General features: G+C 42.2%; 1 protein-coding gene across 3 annotated transcripts in view; it reads left to right on the forward strand.

The window, feature by feature from the left end:
- Positions 1 to 4,517: 4,517 nt before the first annotated feature.
- The window catches only part of CADM2 (cell adhesion molecule 2), a 578,457-nt gene continuing 563,032 nt past the window's right edge, over positions 4,518 to 19,942 (forward strand). For all 3 annotated transcript variants that reach the window (XM_030960443.1, XM_030960463.1, XM_030960451.1), the window contains exon 1: positions 4,518 to 5,079. In XM_030960443.1, coding sequence (XP_030816303.1) covers positions 5,019 to 5,079 — 61 coding nt within the window. In that variant the 5' untranslated portion in view covers positions 4,518 to 5,018. The remainder of the gene's footprint in view (positions 5,080 to 19,942) is intronic.

Here is a 19,942-nt window from a genome sequence, read left to right on the forward strand (position 1 = left end):
GGAAGTAACATTTCTTCAAGTAGTTGCTTCTTGGCTGAGGGTGAGAAGGCATAGGAAAGCACACACTTCTGCTAATTATCAAACACTCTAGGAAGAGGGAGACCTAACTAGAATATATGGAGAATCATGTTAACAGCACCATTTTTTCTGTGTCTTCATTCCACAAATTATATGGATGAGAGGTCAGGTAATGAATAAGATAATTCTGCTTCCACTCATCATTGGTAATTCTCTTCTGCAATTATATTCACCAACTCGAAATGTAGATTAGGTATTTTTCAATGAGAATGATACCAGTGAGGTTTGACCTTGGTTTACTTTGCATTGGCATTGCATTGACGGGGTTGTTTTATAGACTTTTTTCTACTCCAAAAGTCTGTGAAATATCTCACATTTATAATTGCTTTATAAATGGGACTTCATCCCACACATATTTTATATGTAGTATTCACAGCATGCAATTCCTTTTACTTGCTTCATCTTACTAACTAACACAGAACAAAATTTCACTGAATTCATAATATTGCTCTGGAACTGATACATTCTGTATATTTACACACCAATATGTTTTATGGAAATGAACACATTTCTTCTCTGGAGCATATTTTCAAACTTCAATTGCTCTTTACTGAAGCCAATTTTTTTTTCCAAACAAAAAAAAAATGTGCAATGCGTTTCATGTCTATATATTTTTATTCACGCCAATATATTTTCACAGTTGGATAGATTTAAGTAAATTAGTAGTTACAGTATTTGTTCAAACCATTGCATTTTTGCTGGCATCTGGTAAGTAAATGTTATCTGGGCTTTTTTTTTTATTTTAGTAATCAGCTTCCACCAAACCCAAACCATTAAAAACAACAGTGACTTACCTCAACCACTCAAAATTTCTCACCCCAAAGAGCAACAAAAACAAACAAAACCTCAACTCTTCTGCTATAGCTGCTGAAACACAAGGTAAAAGGCAGTGCAAAAGGGAAATGCACAGACTCCAGGGATGAACACTGGTGCTCTGATTTCCACATAGGCCAGGAATGGTGCACTGGGCAGGGAAATGCACGTCCCGTGATCCCTCCTGGATCTAGGGACCCTCCACATGAGGGAAGCTCATGGTGGGCCAAATAGAAGCATTGAGCACTTGTTAAGACAAATGCAGGAGGCTGCTATACAGCCAGAAATTTCTTCAAGGCTAGGGGGCAGCTGCAGTGGGGTTTTCTCACAAGATTTTTTTCTACTGACACGTGTAAATAAATCTCACTTTCCAAACTGCTGTTTTAAATGTGAACATAAGTGATTAGCAGTTTTGCAACTCAGGATAGAATCTGTCTCTAACTTCTGTCACTAGCAGCTTGACTTCTCCTTATTTCCTGTGGAGTTTTTTTAGTTGGTTTTGGTACTCTGCAACCATATTGTGACTACTTCTTTGCTACCCTCTAGATTATACAAAAATTAATTTAAAATTTCTATTATAGGACATAGCACAGAACAATTGTTTCTAGAGCGATGTTTCCCAGCTTGTAACACTGGAAGTTTCTCTCTCCATAAATTATCTATACATCTTCCATCATTTGATGAATTCAATAAAACCATAATATTTTGTCTAATATATGTTTTCCTTGGGTTTCCCCTCCCTAATCACTGATGCTATCAAGGATCATCATTAAAAAATATGATTATCCCTTCCGATTTTGTTTGTCCTTCAGGGCAAACTCTAGAGGTACTCTAGAAGAGGTGGAGTTCAGCTGTTGTCTTGGGGTGAATTTATGATAAGTTGTGGAACTTGCTATTTACCACTTAGTGAGAGGAAATACCTGAGGACTCCTTCTGAATCATGTTTGGGGATTAAGCTATTTTGCTTTGTTTAGCATCAGGAATATTTGTACATGCCAACTTGGTGAATAACAGGATAATGCAGAAGAACATTTTTCTGTTTGTGATAGAATGTTTGCCTTCTGCATATGATCTTCAGGGTTATCTCTTACTGGTATTATAGGGTATTACACTTTACATTGTCCTGAAGTGTCTTTCCTGAAGAGTGTGTCTTGCCCTTTTGGTCTGGAAGCAGTGGAGCTTCTGGCCATGCTGCTCCACAGGCCAATTGCAAAGTTGGTTTAGATATCAGCTGCCACTGGATGTCACAAGATGTGCTTCTATGCCTTCAGAAACCATCAAATTAACACATCTGAGTTAATCAGGAGAAGCATGGCATCATATCTGGCAGCTATAATGATGTTAATCACACTTTTTTTCAGATATATAGTCAGTAAAAAAAACCCAGGGACTTTTGTTGGGATTTTTTTTTCTCTATCAACACATTGCTAGCTCATTTCAGACCCACCTGAGCCAGAAAAGAACAGCAAGAACCAGTATTTCTGGTTGTGCTCCTGACATGGGGGTGACATGATGTCCCTGTCACTGAATCCTGGTAAGAAAAGGTCAGCTGGTGTTTCTAAACACTCAGATCAGCTTTTCCAAGTGTACTAATATGGCAAAGACTTGTAAACCCCACAATGTGCAGACAGGCACTTCATTCCTAACCTGCCAGAGGACCCCTTTCTACAGCTTTTAATCACTAAGCTGGGAAGATCCTTGTATCTTTCCTATAATGTTTCCTGGAACAAGACTACAACCAAAAGTATGTCTTGTAAAAAGTGCAGAGCTATCAGCTGTCATAATTAATGCAAAAGCACTTCAGGATGGATTACAGTCCTGCCTTAATGAAGGATTTGTGGGAATTGTTTTTTTAATTTCCTCCATCGCCAATCAACAAAAACCAAAACACACCAACATTTGCTGACATTTATAGAGCTGCCTTAAAAATGATGACTTGATCCTTTCTATAAATCTTCTAAAATATTTTGATAATCATTCCCCATTCATTACTGCTGCACCTGCACTGAACCCTAAGAGAACTGTTGTAAAACCTTTGCCTGTTGTGTCTTTTTTCACTAAGAATAAAAAAAAAAAAAAAAAAAAATAAAGCAAATATCTACTCATGCATTAGAAGCAGACTACAAATGCTTCCCTGTCCTAGGAGACATTCTAGGGCTGCATCCTCTATAGTGTTAACATAACCCTCCAAAGGCATGGAGATGGATGTGATGGTCCTTTGCTACCAAACCCTACGAATGCTAGAACTTTAAAAGGTGATTCTTTAATTTGATTCTGTATTTTATGTGAGCATCTTTTTGGAGATTGGGGGAACTCGGTATAAATCCTGATGCAGTCTCAACTGCTGCCAGGCATAATCATCACTTGCTAATGAACCAAGTGGAGGATATGACTGCAGAATGCATAACTTCCCTGATCCCACTCCTGTGCGAGCCCTTCAAGGTGAAGTTGACAACTGACTGCACTTCCTTGACGATCTGAGACCGTGCCCCCTTCAGAGAAATGAGCTTTTAAAGAGCTTCCCTCTCCTGTAGGGAAGCCTATTTCACCACTTATCTCCGCAAAGCTCTTTGCTGTCAAAGCCTGGGACATCAAGGTGGGAATTCAGAGAGTTACTGTGGGAAACATGCTGCATGGTGTTGGAGAGAAAACCTCACCAGGAAAAGGATGGAACCAGACCTGGAGAAATGCCTGCTCATTATTTGGGGGCAGGGGAATCCTGCTTTCTGTGGGATAAGGCAACACAATTCCTCCACGGGGTGTTTACAGACAGATCCAGCAACTTCAAACGCAGGCATTCTGATTTCACTTGTGCAAAACGCTGTGCTAAACACCAGCTACACAAAGGTGAGGTGGCTGCCTGCCTTCTTGCATTTCTCATGGCGTTCAGTGCTTTATCTTTTGGAACATCAGCAATTCCGGAACACCAGCTGAATGCCACCAACCCTCCCCAGAAACCCTCCACAGAAAAAACTTTCCGCACGCCACACAGAGTCCACCCAAAGTCCAGAGAGCTTTATTGCCATTGCTCGGGGTTGGATCTCATCGCCGCCGCGGTGAGGGCACCTGCACGGGATTCGTCGCCACGAGCCGGCGCTTCTTCCATCCGCTGTTTTCGGGGAGGAAGAGCCGAGGGAGGAGAAGGGGTTTTAGGCAGGGGCCGGCGGAAGGGGCCGCGTCCCTCACAGAGCCCCGGCCCGGGTCCGCGTCCCGCCCGGCGCGGCCGCCGCTTCAGCACCGGCCATGGACAGCGCCCACTCCCGCCCCGCCCCCGCCGCTCTCACCTCCCATTGGCTGCGGGGCCGCCGCGCGGCCGCCGCTCCCCGCGATTGGTCCGGGTCGGCTGTCACTCAGCGGAGCGCGAGGCGGGCCCGGCCCCGGGGCCCGCCCCTTTGCTTTGTAACGCGGCTTCTCATTGGCTGCCCGGCCTGTCCCGGGCTGCGGCCATTGGGCAGCGCCGCGCCTCAGTCACGCGCCCGCGCGAGGGGCCGGGCCGGGGATGAGAGGAGGGGCCCGGCCGGCGGGGGCGGAGCTGAAGGGACCGCGGGGGCGTGGCCGCGGCGCAGGGAGGGCCGGGGTGTGGCGGGAGGGCGGGGCCGAGGGCGGGGCCAGGCGCAGAAAGGGGCGGGGCGAGCGGAGGTTGCCCTTGTGTCTCGCGCCGGGAAGCGGCTGGAGCGGAGCGGGAGCGGAGCCGGAGCCCCTGCGCATCCCCCCCGCCTCCGCCGCCCCGCGGCGGCACGGCACGGGACAGCCTGCCACAGGCCAGCGGAGAGGCGGACGGACGGACGGACACGCCGGCAGGGGCAAGGGGAGCCAGCGGGGGCACCTGGCACCGCTCCGCGGTGGGAACCTGAACCTGCCCAGCAGCGCCGGAGCCAGCGGAGAGAGCCGCTCTTTCCTCCTCCTCCTCCTCCTCCTCCCTCCCTCCCCAATCCACCCCCGCGACCCTGGTCCTCCTCCTCCTCCTCCTCCTCCTCACCCCACTGGATACAGCGAGGGAGACACTGCGGCGGAGGCGGCGGCGGCGGCGGCTCCTGCGGGGGGAAGGAAGCGCCCGGAGAGCGGAGCGGCGGGAGGCTGCGGATCTGCGTGCCTGGCGCCCACCCAGCCCGAGGGGAGCCCCCAGGATGCGGCTGAAGCCCGGCGCGCTCCTGCGCTTCTACAGCCTCTGCGGGATCCTCGTACAAGGTACCGCCTCCTCCCCACCCCTGCCCCACGCGTGGGGAGGGAGGGACGCCGGGGGGGCCCCGCTGCGGCCCGGGGCATCCCAGATTTCCCCCCCGCCCCACTCCTGACCCGCTCCCTCCCTCGCCCCTCTCCCGGCTTCCCCCTCGCCGAGCGCCCCCAGCCTCCCGCTCGGGTAGCGCTATCCAGCGCTGAAGCGCCGCACGGCTGTTAACCCTTCCTGCCCTTCCCTCAGCAGCCTCTTCCCGCCCTCCTTCGCCCTCCGCGCTTCTTCCTCCACCTACCCCGACCCCCGCAGCCGCCCCCCGACTGGCCGTCACCTCTTCGCTCGCCCGCCGCGAACGTGCCCCCGAAAGTGCGAGTGCAGCCGCAGCAGCGGCGTGTGCGCTGCCACAGCATCCCGGGGAAACGTGCGGGCTCCAGCCGTGCCCCCCCGGCGGGGGGCGGCGGGATGGGGGGGTGCCCGACCCTCGCTGCGCCGCCGCCGGGAGTGCGTGTCTGTGTGCGAGGCATCGAATGTGCGCGCAGGGTAATCGGATGAGCGCGGATCCCTTCGCCATCCTGCTCCCCGGCGGCTCATCCTGCAGCTAGTTCGCAGACTGGATGTATTCCCCTCTCCCTGCTGCCCGCCGCCGCTCCCCCTCGTTCCCGTTATCCGGCCAAGTGCCATGGAGCGGCCGCCGCGCAGGGAAGCCCCGCGACGCGCTGCGAGGTGACCGCCCGCCGCGGCTGCCTGCGGGGGAGCCTCCCCCAGCCCCCCCATCCCTCTCCCGCTCCAGCGGGAGCCGAGCCCGCTGCGCTGCGCTGCCGCCGGGAGTTTGCCCCCTCGCTCCCGGGATGGCGGGCGGGGAGCGGCCCCGCGGCCCGGCGGGTGCGGAGGGGGCCGGGGAGCCACCCCGCTGCAACTCGCTGGCGGAGCCCGCTCCTCCGGGAGGATGCGGGGCATCTCCCAGCCCTTCCCTCCGTGTTTCGGTGTGGCAAGGAGAAGCCAAGAGTCGATTAAACTAAGTGGCCTTGTAGGGTTTTTTTCCCCCCTTCTATTCTTTTTTTATTTCTCTCCCCGCTCGCCTCCGTCATGCCATTTCACGTCAAGTTTAATATATTTCGCGTTTCACATGGCTGCGTCATGTGTCGGGCGATCTCTCCGGAGGGAGCCGCGGCTGGCAGCCCGGAGCGGGGGCACCGGCAGCCGCCCGGGCTCCCGAATCGCGGGAGCCTCCCCCGCTGCCATCCCCATCGTCCCGACCCCCCCGAGTGCCCCCGCTCCACCTCGCGGGGAAGTTCCCGGCCGAGGAGGCGAGAAGGAATGGGAGGGGAAGGGAGTGATCTGGGCAGCCGCGGAGGACGGGTCCGTCGGGCGGATTATTTGTATTCTTTCCCGATGTTTATGGGTTGCCCGGTACGTCACCGCACAAGGAGCTGCTGTGTTGGTGCTATACAGGATTATTTATGGGGGCATGTGCGGCGCGCTGCACCTGGGGGCTGGCTCCTCTCTGCCTTTTACATTTCCCTGTGAATTGTCAATTCATTGCCCTGCAACGGAGCTGGGGGTGGGAAGCCTCTGGACTGACTTTCTGTCACCAATAAAATCGGGGTTGCTGCTGGAGGAGGAGGATTTGATCTCTCCTAAGATGCAATCAGCCGCATTCAGCGCGGCGCAGCTTTAAGAGTAAACCAGTGATTAAAAACAGTGATGTCTTTCACTGCAGTTTAGAGAGCGTGCCAGGCAGAATGTAACTCTGTGAACTGCATCAGGTAAAAAACGTGTTGCAAAGAAATGGGGTGTAGTGCAAAATCTGACTGTGACTGTGTGAAAATAACCAGATTGGGCCTGTCTTTGCAGATGGGGAAAAGTGATGCCTAACACATTACCCAGCTTGCCCTCTGTGTGTGTAAAACATCTCCCCTCTCTTCGGTTTCTCACACAATTATTTTTTCAGCTCCTGATTAAAACTTCAGTCAGAAATACTTAGGCTCTCTGTGTACCACTCTTCAGCAGAGTGTTCTTTCAAGGGGATATAAAGAACCTGTAACACTCAGGCAGAAGTGAGAGGAAGTAGTTTCTCCAACCCTTGTTTCCTGAGGTAAAGGAGAATGGAGGAGATGAATAAATATATTCCATAAGGCTGTCCTCAGTGGCAGCTGTATCCAACAGAATATCAAATTCCTGCAGTTCACCTTAAAGTGCAACTCTGTAAATGTTGTTTTGTTAGTTTCTGCCATTTATTTTGACAGAAGTAGCAGACGCAGTTACCATTAAGACACATTTCTTGTTGATAGCTTAATAGCTGCATTTAAAAGTAGTTTTTCTTTTGGCTTGACTTACTTGCCCAAACTGTATTGTGAAGTGGCTCAATGGATATATTAGATTCCTCCAATATTCTGTTTGTGGACCATGGGACATGCAGGTTATTCTGTCAGCTCTGATGGGACTAACATCATTTTCCTGAGGATCTGAAACGCTTCTGAACTGTAATTATTGGTTTCTGGTGGCGAAACTGAAGTTAATTAAAACAAGGTGACAATGAGTCAAGCTGACATGTGTCCTGTATGGAAGTTTTCCTTTCTGGCAAGATCTGTGGAGAGACTTGCTCAAGGCATCTGTCCTGAGTATTGATGAAGCATCAGCTGAGGGAAGAGGACATAGAATGATGCTTCTCAGCTTGTGCATGGAATAGCATTAGCAGCAAGCAGTCCTTTCAAAGAGGAGGCAAACAAGAAGTAAAAGAGCCCAGTGTCAGCTGCTTGCTGTGAAAGGCGAGCCACAGAGGTGGGAGAGGGAGTAAGAACATGTGGAGCTGGGAAGCGGTTTGTCAGCTGAGTCCGGGGATGGTGTTTGTCTGCTCTGCCCGCTCCAGCGTTTGCTGTGAAAAGAGTGGGGATCTCTGGCTGCTGCTGTTCTTCACTTGAGCGCTGTAATGAGCCTGGAGTGCTTAAATGATGTCCCAGGAGGTTAACCTGTTATTTATGTTTACAGACAGCCTTACTTTTTTCTTTTTTTTTCTTTCTGTTCTGATTGTCTTTTGACTTCGAGAATGTAGTCTTAACAAAATTGAACAGTTGTAGGAGGGGCATGTTTTTAGAATAACTCAAATGCTTCATCTGAGCTGTTTTTATGCAACCTGACGGGTGAGCTCGTTATTGTCAAGAGTGGCCACGTGAGAAACTGCTACAATAAAAATAGTTCTGCTGGATTCATAGGATACAGACACAGGTTAGGATTATCCTGGAATTGTAGCTGCTGTAGCCCCCTGCTGTGTGATAATGCAAATGGCATCTAATGCCTTAATGTGCTCGGCTCTGGGTAGTGCCATGTGTGGGAGCAAATGATCCACGTCCAAGATTTTGCCAGCACTGGGCAAATCTTCTCAGTGCGGTTGCTTCAGACACTTCAAAGGCTTGCAACCTGTCTACTAATGAAAATAATGTAGGGACTCTTTAATTTGTCAGAAACTGTGGCCACTGATGCAACAAATCAGCCAAGACAGGTAATTGCTTGCGGGTGAGACTCTTTTCATTAGCCCGGATCTGTTACAAGTAGAATAAAAAAAAAGTGCAAACAAACCTGGACAAACATGGATATGACTGCTTAGGAGATCGTCTAAGCTGATTTAAGATGAAGTTGTTACACATTGCTCAATATCTTGTGTGTTTAGACTTTGTTTTGAATTTTCAGTTGGATTTCTGTTAGCAGAACCTTGGCAACCCAAGGCTGCCTGCACAGGGGTTGTCTTGACAGCTAAGCGTTCATATGCTAATACAGTGTACAGCAAGTCAAATGCATGGAGTTTTAATTCTGTTGGTACTGTGAGGGCATACAAAATTGCATAATAAAATGCTGTAGTTTTAGTACAGTCTCTATGTGGAATATTTTAGACTCTACTTGAAATTTTTCACTCTACTTGATGGTGTCTGTCTTTATATGACTTCCATCAATCTAACCAGGGCTTGGTAGGCTTATTAGCTGCTTAGTTCTCAGGTTGGTTCATATTTTATGAATTATTTTGCTTGATTTCTTCATGGCTTTTTATTGTTAGTCATTTTATAGCAGTTCAGGTTTAAAACATGAAGTAACTAAACAATCCAGATTGCCATTGATGATGGCCCACAACTTCCCTGCGGAGTACATTAATAGGGATTACTCACTGAAATATTTATCACTCTTGCACTCAAAGTATTTATCAAGTTTCTACCATGAAATCAACAGTAAACAGTTTTGAAGTTTGTCACCAAAGAAGTAACTCCATGGAAGTGCTCATCAACAGAAGCACCTCTGTTGAAGCAAATACATTTTTCTCCTCCACTTTCCTGTTAGTTTTTTTCTTCTTTTTTAAAAATCTTATTTCAGAAATGTAGAACCGTGAATCTGCCTCTGCTTTTAAATTTACTTGTCAGTTGCAATTCCATGACAATGTGCTGCAAATGTCTCTAAGTTATAGTTTATTATTACAGAAGCCTTAGTTCTCATAATTAGCTTTCTCATCCCTCTGGCCTGATCCTACTATTGACAAAATGTGTTGAATGAGATTACCCTTATTCTTTCCACCAAAGAATTATTCTCTTAATAGGAGTTATTCTTTTAATATTGCTATATAAATTTAAGCTTGCATTTTGATGTGGTTTTGGTTTTTTTTTCCCCCTTTTTTTCTCCTGTGCATTAAAAATGTTGATTAAGTAACTGGTAACAGCAGCTATGTATGGTATGGATGTGGACATCAGGTGCTTGCCAAAAAGAACAGCAGTATAACCAACCAGAATGTGGTTGACTGAACTAGAACAGTGACTCCCTCTCCATCTAACACTTAAAAGTGTAGAAATAGGAGATGTTGTTGTTGTCCTCTTAATGCCTTCTCCAAGAGAAAGAGTTGCTTCAATTTTGTTTTAATTGAGTTGAGCAGCAGGCAGAAACTCCCAAAAGTTAGGGCCTCTCAAAATAATGCAGGGTCTTCTGTAAAGAGATTGCCACTGACATGCTTTTTAAAATACACATCCTAAAACAAATGCAGAATGGTAAAACTATTAGACACAGTTTAGTGTGTGCATCCTCTGGGATTGCATCGATATTAAGTATGATCTTAATGAGCATATCCCTTCTTCCCAAGGAGTTTTTGAGGTGTGTTTGACAGGAAGAAAGGCAAATATCAAATTCCAGTGGCAAGGAATAAATTGTAAAATAATGATTTCTCTCAGGAATTTGCCCTTGAGCAATTATCCTTCTACGCAATGAAAACATTTTGGAAAGAACTGAGTATTTTCAAAAATGAATGTGGGTGTCTTTGCAAGGGTCCTTAATTTTGTGTTTTTTGTTGTTTTTTTTTTTTCTTTCTGAACTTATTTCAGGATCTTTTTCCTTCATTTTATAAATGAAAATTAAAGACAAAGCCCAAATGTTTGCGGTTTCTCTTATGTTAATGCATACTAAGCTCAGGATGGGTGCTTTAAATATCAATGCATAAGCCACTATCATAATAGCATTCTAAGGGGGTTGAAAGAAGGAGAGAACATTCATTTCTAAAACACTGGGGGCTCTGTAGCTGTTCTTCTGGTGCTCTCCTTCAATGCTGGAGTTTGGTGCGTAGGACTTGTTAGCATGTGGAACTCAGAACAGCTACAGAGGGGTTAGTGAACAGTGTAGGTGGTTTGTCTACCTGTTTTCCGATCTCCTTTCCCTTTAATCTGTAAATGTGAGGAAAAAAATCATACTTGCATTCTTTGCTGTCTTTTTATTTGCAAAACGGAGACCTTGGGCTCTTTGTTAAGTCTGATTTAGGAATGCTTTTGCTGTCTTGACAAGTTGAGGATTTTTGAGGGAAAGACAATTTCCTCCCAACAGTGAGTTGTGTTTACTGGTTTCTAGTTTAATCAAATGGCTCTTGGACAGTGTGAGTTCTTTTATAACTTTAGCATTCAAAGTAGCAGGAAATCAATTTTAATATAGTTTTACATTACTATAAATTCATGCATTCATCTTTTTTTTCCTGTTTTTTAATACTCAATTTAGATTTATCCTTTTTTCCTTAAATAGCTGATAGAGATTATTAACTGTCCATAGGCAGCTGCTCTACAGTCTCAGAAAAATAACTATAGGGTATGTTTTTCAACTCAAACCCCTAAAGTTCTTTCAGAGCTGAACATTTTGCTGTATAAATTTTGTTCATGTGGAAATACATTCCTGAACTACTCTACAGTTTTTCCTTTGCTTTTTTTGAATGGTTTTGTCAAGGTTTAGGTTTTTTGTAAAGCAGTGTGTGTCATCACATATCCAGCATGGAGGTTGTTTAAATAGCTTTGATATTCCCTCTATCATCATCTTTGTGTAAACAGTTTGTTGGGAAGGATAGTGCAGGAGAGATTGTTTGATTAATACTGCGGTATATAAGAACTTTAAAATATCACCAGGATATTTTTATCTCTAATATAAAAAACAATGGTTCTAATCATGGTAATTCAATTACTAACCCTTAGGTGAAGGAACCAGAGTCTGCTGTTACATGCAAAAAAATATCTGTGACCACTTGTGAAGATACAGTTACACCTTTATCATCAAAATATGATGCACTGCATTGTTGCTGCTGCTTCTGGCAGAAGCTGAACAGGCAGTGCAGCTGTACAGACCCATTGGAGTCTTAAAACTCTTATTTTTTCCCCAAGTTCAGCACTGGAGATTCAAGAACTGCCACTGACTGACAGCTCTGAAGAGAGTAAGACCAAATTACTTCACAGCAGCAGTTGTAGTAGGCACGGGCACTGTGTTTTTTTCTGTCTGCTCAGATATTTATCCCAAACTGACCTACATCTGCTGGATTAACAGTGTAACTTGACCTGCTTTTATTCCTGCTATGCTGTAAGGCAGGAAGGCTGTTCTGGTTAGTCCCTAACCAGGGGAAAAGCTGTACTAGTTGAAGCAGAAGCAATCAAATTTATTTTAATTAAAAGATTGTAAAAAGTATGTCCTAGCATCAAGTTCATTTCATATTTATCCTTTCTAAAGTTTTTTTTTTCTTCCCTGAGTATTACTATTTTTTTTATGTGAAGTTAAATCTTGACATGCTAGTTGGTGCTTTATTGTGGTACACTGGAGAACAGTGAAGAATTCTCCATTGATTTGCACAATTTATACAGAGAAAGTAAGACTTAATGTGATAAATGAAAACACTTATTTTCACTCTTGAATTTCTTTCAACTGAATGAGATTTTTTATGTCTTCAAGTACACAAAAACATTGAACTGCAGCCATTTGCAAATTGGAGAATAAATGCAGTGACTAGAAATATTACTCACTAAACTGATTACTAATCAAGGATTAACAAAGTATCCCAAAACTGTGACAAGTCATCAAATGGTATAATATGTTGAAATATTCCATTTATATGAATTCTTTTGTTAGCAACTGAGATAATAGTAGTGAGAATGAAAGAACTTCTTGTCTTTGGAGGAAACCTTAAACTAACATGCCACTTCTTAAATGACATGTGAAGCATCTTCTTGGCATTGCAGTTTTCTCTTAACTTTACCGTTTTTAAACTTGTCCATTGCAGGTTTCTAATAATGTTACTGATGTCTTCAGGCTTGTATCATGTAGCTTTGTAACACTATGAAAAATAGGTGAGATTTGGACTGATAAGGAGGAAGATAGAAGTGCCATCTTGTTCAGTGATGATTGTGGTTAATGACAAATTACATTTGTGCAGTCAAAAGGGAATCCCTTCCATTTTAATTTAAAACCAATTGTAGCAAAAGTGGCAACACCTAACACTGAGAAGCTTTTCAGAACTTAAATATCAAGTCAGATGATTGACAGGACATTGTATATTAAAAGAGTGCCTCTCATCTTTTGGTATAAAACCAAATTAGCAGTGAATTAGCTTTAAAGACTGTGTTTTCTCTAAAGGCTGGAGTCCTCAGCCTGACATGTCTTAGGGCAAATCTTGACTGCTGCTTATATAAACACAGTCAAGATGGTGTGGTTTCAAACACAGGCAGGATATAAGTAATTTAAGTGTGGGTTAAAATGACTATTTGCCCATCTTCTGCAGAACTATTTGCCATTCTTCTTATTATTTGGATTTTTTGCCAAGTATGTGGCATATCTTTCCTCAGTAAATGTAAGGTTTTTGGTCTACCAACTTCTGGTTAATGCTTCTTTTTGGTGTGTAAATTGCAAAATTGGTTCTTAGAGTGAATAAATCTCATTAACTCCTTAAATAATAGTCAAAAGCTCACATAATTTCAGTACTTTCCCCATAAAATAAGCCTGAGTTTTAGAATTGGACCAGAATAAAATTAAAATGTTTTCAGCTTCCTAAACCATCTTTGTTTTGCAAATTATAAATCATTACTGCTTTGCTGCATTCTGAATGGTGAATTTGGGAGCCACTGGGAAAGCGTATAATCAATAGAAATATATGGGCCATTTGTTTTTATTTATGAAAGATAAAAAAACTCACTGGCTTGTAGACTTATTTATGGGACTTTCACATGCTTAGCACATAAGATTAATGTAATTTCAAATAGCTTGGAATATAACATTGCTTTAAGTGACTAGACTTTTATATATTTTGTGGAAGCAATATCTGGGCACAGGAGGAGGAGAGGAGTCCTTGAAAACAATGGGATTGTTGAATTTCCCAAGCTGTCTTTGGATTTTGAGAAAAAGAGATACAGCAGATTTTGTACAAATCTGCTTTTGTCTGTTAGAAGTGATACTTCTGTTCTACAAAAGAACAATTTCTTCCTGATATGATGCAAAATGGAATAACAGGAAATCTGGATAAAGAAGGCAGTTGAACATGTGCTATGAAGGATATTCTTCATTTACTGTGATATCTGTTCCACAGGATTTGGAAGTGCAGATGCACTTAATGTTCATTAGACTATGTCTGTTGCAAACTTAAATATATCAGAAACCCCAACAGGAAAACAGAATCTAGCAGTCTATCATTTCAAGTAAACAAATTAAAAGTTTTTGTTTAGAATTAATATCATAGGCTCTTTTTTTTTTCCTTTTAATTGGTTGAACTTTTTATAGAAAGTAAATACCTTCAGAAATAAATTTCAAAATATGTGAGTAGCTGGTCACAGATAAATGCAGATTAATCTCCCTCTAGGCCTTGTCTGTGCAGGATGACTGCCAATAAAAAAAAAAAACCAAACCTTTATTTTCCTTCTGCTTGCTGCTTCAAGGCTTATGGTGGGGAAACAGCAGTAGCCCTGCTCTGTATGCATGAGGGATTTGCTTTCTTAAGATTGTGAGGATAAAGGCCTCAAATTTGGATCCTGTCTAATCTGTTTACATTGATGTGTCAATTCTGCAAGGAGTGAGCTGTGCCAGGACAGCGCCTGCGTGTTCTTCATGGATGATACGTGGATGGATGGATGGATGGATGGATGGAGGACAGGACATGTGGACAGCTCATTTCTCTAGGAATAAAATATCCCTTTCTGGAGTTAACACAGACACCTTTGTTGTGGAGGACCAAGATATCTGTGAAGATCAGGCTGGAATAAACCCTGTATGATTGCAGGTTTGCAGGATGCATGGGACTTTTCACCTGTCTCCTGCTGTGACTTTCCACCTCTTCCCCTCTGCAAGAAATGGAATGAAACAAGTCAAGATTTTAGGGGAAGTGCATTCTGCAGAAGCTGTGAGAGGACAACCTTCTTCCTACTTTTAGGAGAAAATACCTGAGATGGATGTGACAGCAGGATTAGAATTATTTTCCCTTTTTTTTTTTTTGGGGGGGAGGGGAGTTTGGTTTGGTTTTGTTTTATTTTTAATTATTGGTGTTTTCTACCCACTACTTCTCTGCCTTTCTCAAATGTGTGCTGACAGAGGTGAGGAGGAGAGCCAGTTGGAGTCAGTCCCTGGCAGTGGAGCCTGCCTCCTGCCAGGGACACTGGTTTCAAATGCTTTTTATAGGGATGGTCATAAAGCTCCAGTCTCTTTTGTCCATTCACCTGATTTTTTTTTTTGTGTCAGCAAAACGTGGAGGACTTCCTACAGGCATAAGTAGGACAGGGTAAATATGAGAGCTGAAAATACTTCATAAGTCACCACAGGAAAACCAGGAATTGAGATGAATTTCTGCAGATTGGTACAAATGTACTGCATGAGAGCATTTCAGTGTAGCCCCATTTAATTTTCCTCATTCTGAGTTAAGAGAAATCAATTGCTTGATTTGAGCATCTCATTCAAATGCAGCTAAAGCACTTGGTAGGTGCAGTTAACTCCCATTTTCTCTCTAATGTTACAAGACAAGCCATTTCACTGTAGAATGCAGTAGGACCCAGAATACTCAAAGTATCAATGTCACTTGTGCTCTGTTTGAATTAAGAGGCTTACAGAAAAGATTCAGTGAAATGTATATTACCATGAGAAATTGGAGTTGACTTATGATTATCAATGTCAATACAGAAGATGTCTTCAGAAATACACTTCCACTGCTGTTATGTCCTTCTGATCTGAGTGAGAACTTAGGAAATCAAGCATGTCTAGAAAAATGGAATTACTGCTCTGCATGTGTAGCAATGTGCTTATCAAATTTAAACATTGGCAGCCACGCTACTACAACTTGGGTAAGATGTTTGAATAGTAGGAGTAGGCAGTTTCTTAGGTGCTGCTCTTGCCTCCTGGTAAACTTCTGGATTGTCCCAATACACACTACTCCTTCTCTACAAGGGAGTTTTTCATATGAAAACTTTCAGTTCAGCTAACACCTGAAATATCTACCCCATTTCTGAAAGGCTTCTGTTGCTTGCAGAATAGAAAAGTAACTATGAAACAACTGGCAAAAAGTTTTTTAAGCACAGTACTGAGGCTCTGGGGCTTGTCTGTATTGTGAATATATTTTTTGTATGTGGAACACTATCAAGTGTCAGGCTATTGTACAGGGGAATCAATACAAATACAGTGTTTTGGCTAAATTAGGGAATAGTCCCAAGAGTAGAATTAAGAAAAGATGAGCAATCCATCCAGTGTTTCTGGTGCTTCAGAACAAGATTTGTATTATTGCAAATCTCTGCCATCCTTGCATGTGCAAGTTGGTTTTGATTTTATTTTTTTTTCACAGTATACCCTTGTAAAGCATCTACATCAGATGCTTTAATAACTCCTGACAAACTTGTTAGTATTGTTTCCTGTGGCAGTGTGACAGATTTTATTGCAGAATACACACGCATATGTGAATTTAGATTACAAAAATAAATCAATGGATGATGATATTTGAAAACTTTTAAACAGAGAACTAGGTGGTGCTGTTCTTTCATCTTTGTTGCTTAGCTGAATTCTTAAGTATGGACTGAGAACACCAGGCTACTACTATTCATGAATTTAGCTGTCTTAAATGTTAGAAGAAGTTATTTTTTCAGATTTCATTGAGAATGCTACTTTAACAGCTAATATTTTCTCAGTGTAACACTATTTACTTTATGGAAAAGAACTTTTGCATTGAACAAATGGTGTAGTTTTATTCAGCATGATGATATACTTCCTTTTATTTTCACTTTGAATGACTTTGGAGTTAATTCAAATAACTTTTTAGACTCTATGCTTGGTGTTATATTTAGGGTTATTTGTTCTAATCAGTTTAACTTGTTTAGTTGTGTGAACCTTTTTAATCCTTTTCCACTGTTGGTTTCTTAAACACTTTGGGACTAATTTGCTAACAGCACAATGAGATCATCAATAATTGCTGGAAAAAATTTGTTGTAATTCTGTAGTAGCAGTATATAAACCGCAATTAATTAAACAAGAAAACCAATTTATTAAGTTTTATTCCATTTACAAAAAATATAAATTTTTAATCACTGTCTTGTCTCAATGCCATTAATGCTGCAATAGGAAATAGTGAAGCTAGATTATAATGAACTGCCTAGGAGCGAGATAGATTTGTTTTATTAGTGTTCAGTGTTGCAGCAGAATAATAAATGTCTAATTAGACTCCAACTCCAGTATGTAGCACTTCTGTAGAGAGTGCCTCTCATTGACCACTGCTTAAGCTAAAACGTTGAAAGAACAGATGGAAGATAAAGAAATAAGGGGAAAATGTACTTCTGCACTGAAAAAGAAATGAAAATGTGCTCTGCCTAGGTCAGAGTTATAAATGTGTTTGCTCTAAGTGTGTAATTACTTACTCAAAAAATAAGCTGCAGCTGTTAATGGAGGAGTGTGAAAACACTTTTTCATGGAATTTGTTTCCCCTATTCCTTCTGAAGTGCTGCAATACAGAGTGGAATCTGAAACAGAAAGTTGGGTTTGTACTGTATGCTTAATAATGAACAATCAAAAAATGCTTTTACTTGACACAAATCAGGGATTTAGTCAAATATCTAAATAGTACCCATACAATTGAAAATTCCTATCTACCAATGTTAAAAGCAGCAATTCATTTTATGTTGATTTTTGTGAGATTTTAGTGTCACCAAAATAGTTATTCCAATGTTTGAAAAGCAATGGAAGATATTTTGATTTATTTCTAAAAACAGGAAAGAAACCCAAAACAACTCCAATTCACAGAGAATTTTAAAAATTCCGTTTTTATTCCTGACAAGCAAATATTCTTAGCTCTGAAGCTTGAGTCACATTTTATTGTGCTCTGTGTGGTAATGGACTCTGTACAGTGTTTTTTGTTTTAGTTTTTACCATTAAAAGCTGCTAATAAAAACTCACTGCCAGAGTTACTTCAGTGCTTAGCACTTTTGTATTGCAGAATTGCATCTCAGAGATAGTGGTTCAATTTGCATGGGTTAGCAGACTAGTTACTTTTAAAAGGGGTGTGTTAATAGATTTAGTGTTCCTAACTGTAATTGGGTACAAGTGTGCAGAAGATTTCTGAATGTGTATTATAAATTTGAAATTATCAAACCAGCTACCTTCAGAAGTTTCCACTTTCTCCCACAGCCCATAGTGTGGCCTGCAGATTAGCCCATACTCACAATTATTGCAAGTACTTAATTTTTACATAATTTTCCTCTTTTTCTCAGGAAGTGTTGGACCCCTGAATCAAGTCCTTTTATGTGCAAGTGTTCTCTTTAAGAAATATTTGACTGGAAAGAGAGAGAACTTATTATAAGTGGTTAATTATTTTCAAGTGTTGTGATTCAAAACCACTAAAATTTATCATTTATGTACTGTGTTGGAGGTGGGTTGTCAATAAATAAATGGAGGACCACTTATTTATCTTTCTGTACCAGCCCACTCCTTTGAAAGCAGTTAAGCATGAGCCTGTGGAGGAGTGAGGTGGTAGAACCCGAGCTGCTGTTGTTTCACTGATTTTTCTAAGTTACAGATGCTATTTAATAATCTGATTTAAGTCAGGTGCTCTGAAAAAGTCCTGTGATTTCTACAACATTCTGCAACACTCCAAAATAACTTTTAGAAAACGGATGCTGCTTGATCCTTAGATGTGAGAAAGAGAGAGGGGGATATTATTATTTCAAAATATGATAAAAATGATCTTTATTTCTTTTGTTCTGCTTAGTTCCTGGGAAGCAGTGATTCCAAAAGCATGAAAGGTGTCCTTGCCCGTGGCAGGGAGGTTGGAAATAGGTGATCTCTCAAGTCCCTTCCAACCCAGGCCATTCTCTGTTTCTCTGGTGCTGTGATCACTAAAGCTCAGATTTGCTTTCTTAGTACATTAAAATAATACCAAGTTCTTTTTTTGTTTTCCCCCCCTAGTGAGTGTTACCAGTATGGGGAGAGATCTGAACAAGGTACTGAGTTTTAGGCTACCTCTGTTTGAAATAATTTAGATTGGCCCAGTAGGTTTTTTTCCCTTGGCTTAGATTGCAATGAATAATTTATACATGAGGTGCAAGATGACACTGTGTATAAGGTTACTTTTCTAATCCAGGAAAATGCCACAATGTAAGGGAGCCATAAAATACTTTGCATTCCTATTTGTGAGAAAATTATATTTTTTTCCCAACGTTCTTTGATTTAGTTTTTGTATTCCACTTTCAGGTTTTCTTCTCTTTTAATCTGTGACTTTATCTATTCTTTCTCCATTGTCTGAGCTTTTACTTTTTTGTTCTGCTTTGTTCTTATGTCAGTTGCCATAAGTCCTGATATTTTGAATTTATTAAATCAGCTGGAGAATAATTCTGAATAAACATGCAATTGATGTCTGTTTTGGGCCAAAAGCATGAGGAACCCATTGTCAGCTGTCACCAGAGTGGGGTTTTTTTAATTTAGTTGGTCCTTTTTAACTTTTGTTTGGATTTGAGTAAGGATAATGTGGTAACACTAAACATAAATGTCTGATTTAGTCAAAAAGACAGCTACACCCAACTTAACTTGCATGGTGTCTATGGAAAGGTTGTAAGAAGGGGGCAATAGAGAACTACCTCGTTTTTCATAACAATATCTCAGATTTTGCTGCTTCTGCACCACTTTTGAGTTCTTAGATACTTTCTTTTGATATTTACAAGTACTTCCTCTTTGTTTTCATCGTGTTTCAGTTGCCACAGAGTAACTGTTTTATTTCAAATGTAGTCAAAGCAAGATGCTCTAGTGTGACTTCAGTGTAGGGTGTGACTCTGGTTTGTTTCTTCAGCACACCTCAAGACAGCTCGCACTTCAGAGCTCAGATGAAAACTAAACAGATGTGTAAATAGAGAGAATTTAACCTGAAGTCTTTCTTCCAAGTATGGAATTTAAAGGAAATAATTAATATTTACAGTAAACAGTGCTTACTCCTCTTCTGCCTTGATAGGGGGATCTCAGAACCTTTGAATTTAACTTCAAGTTAACTCAAAATGAATTGAGCTCTAAGGCTGCTCATGCTCATGATAGTGATTACAATTTTTTTTGAGAGTTGTTTCATAGTATTTGTCATGATTAATTCATCTTGAAAACCTCTATCTGTGC

Source organism: Camarhynchus parvulus, chromosome 1 (genome assembly GCF_901933205.1).
Source record: "Camarhynchus parvulus chromosome 1, STF_HiC, whole genome shotgun sequence".
NCBI classification, from domain to species: domain Eukaryota; kingdom Metazoa; phylum Chordata; class Aves; order Passeriformes; family Thraupidae; genus Camarhynchus; species Camarhynchus parvulus.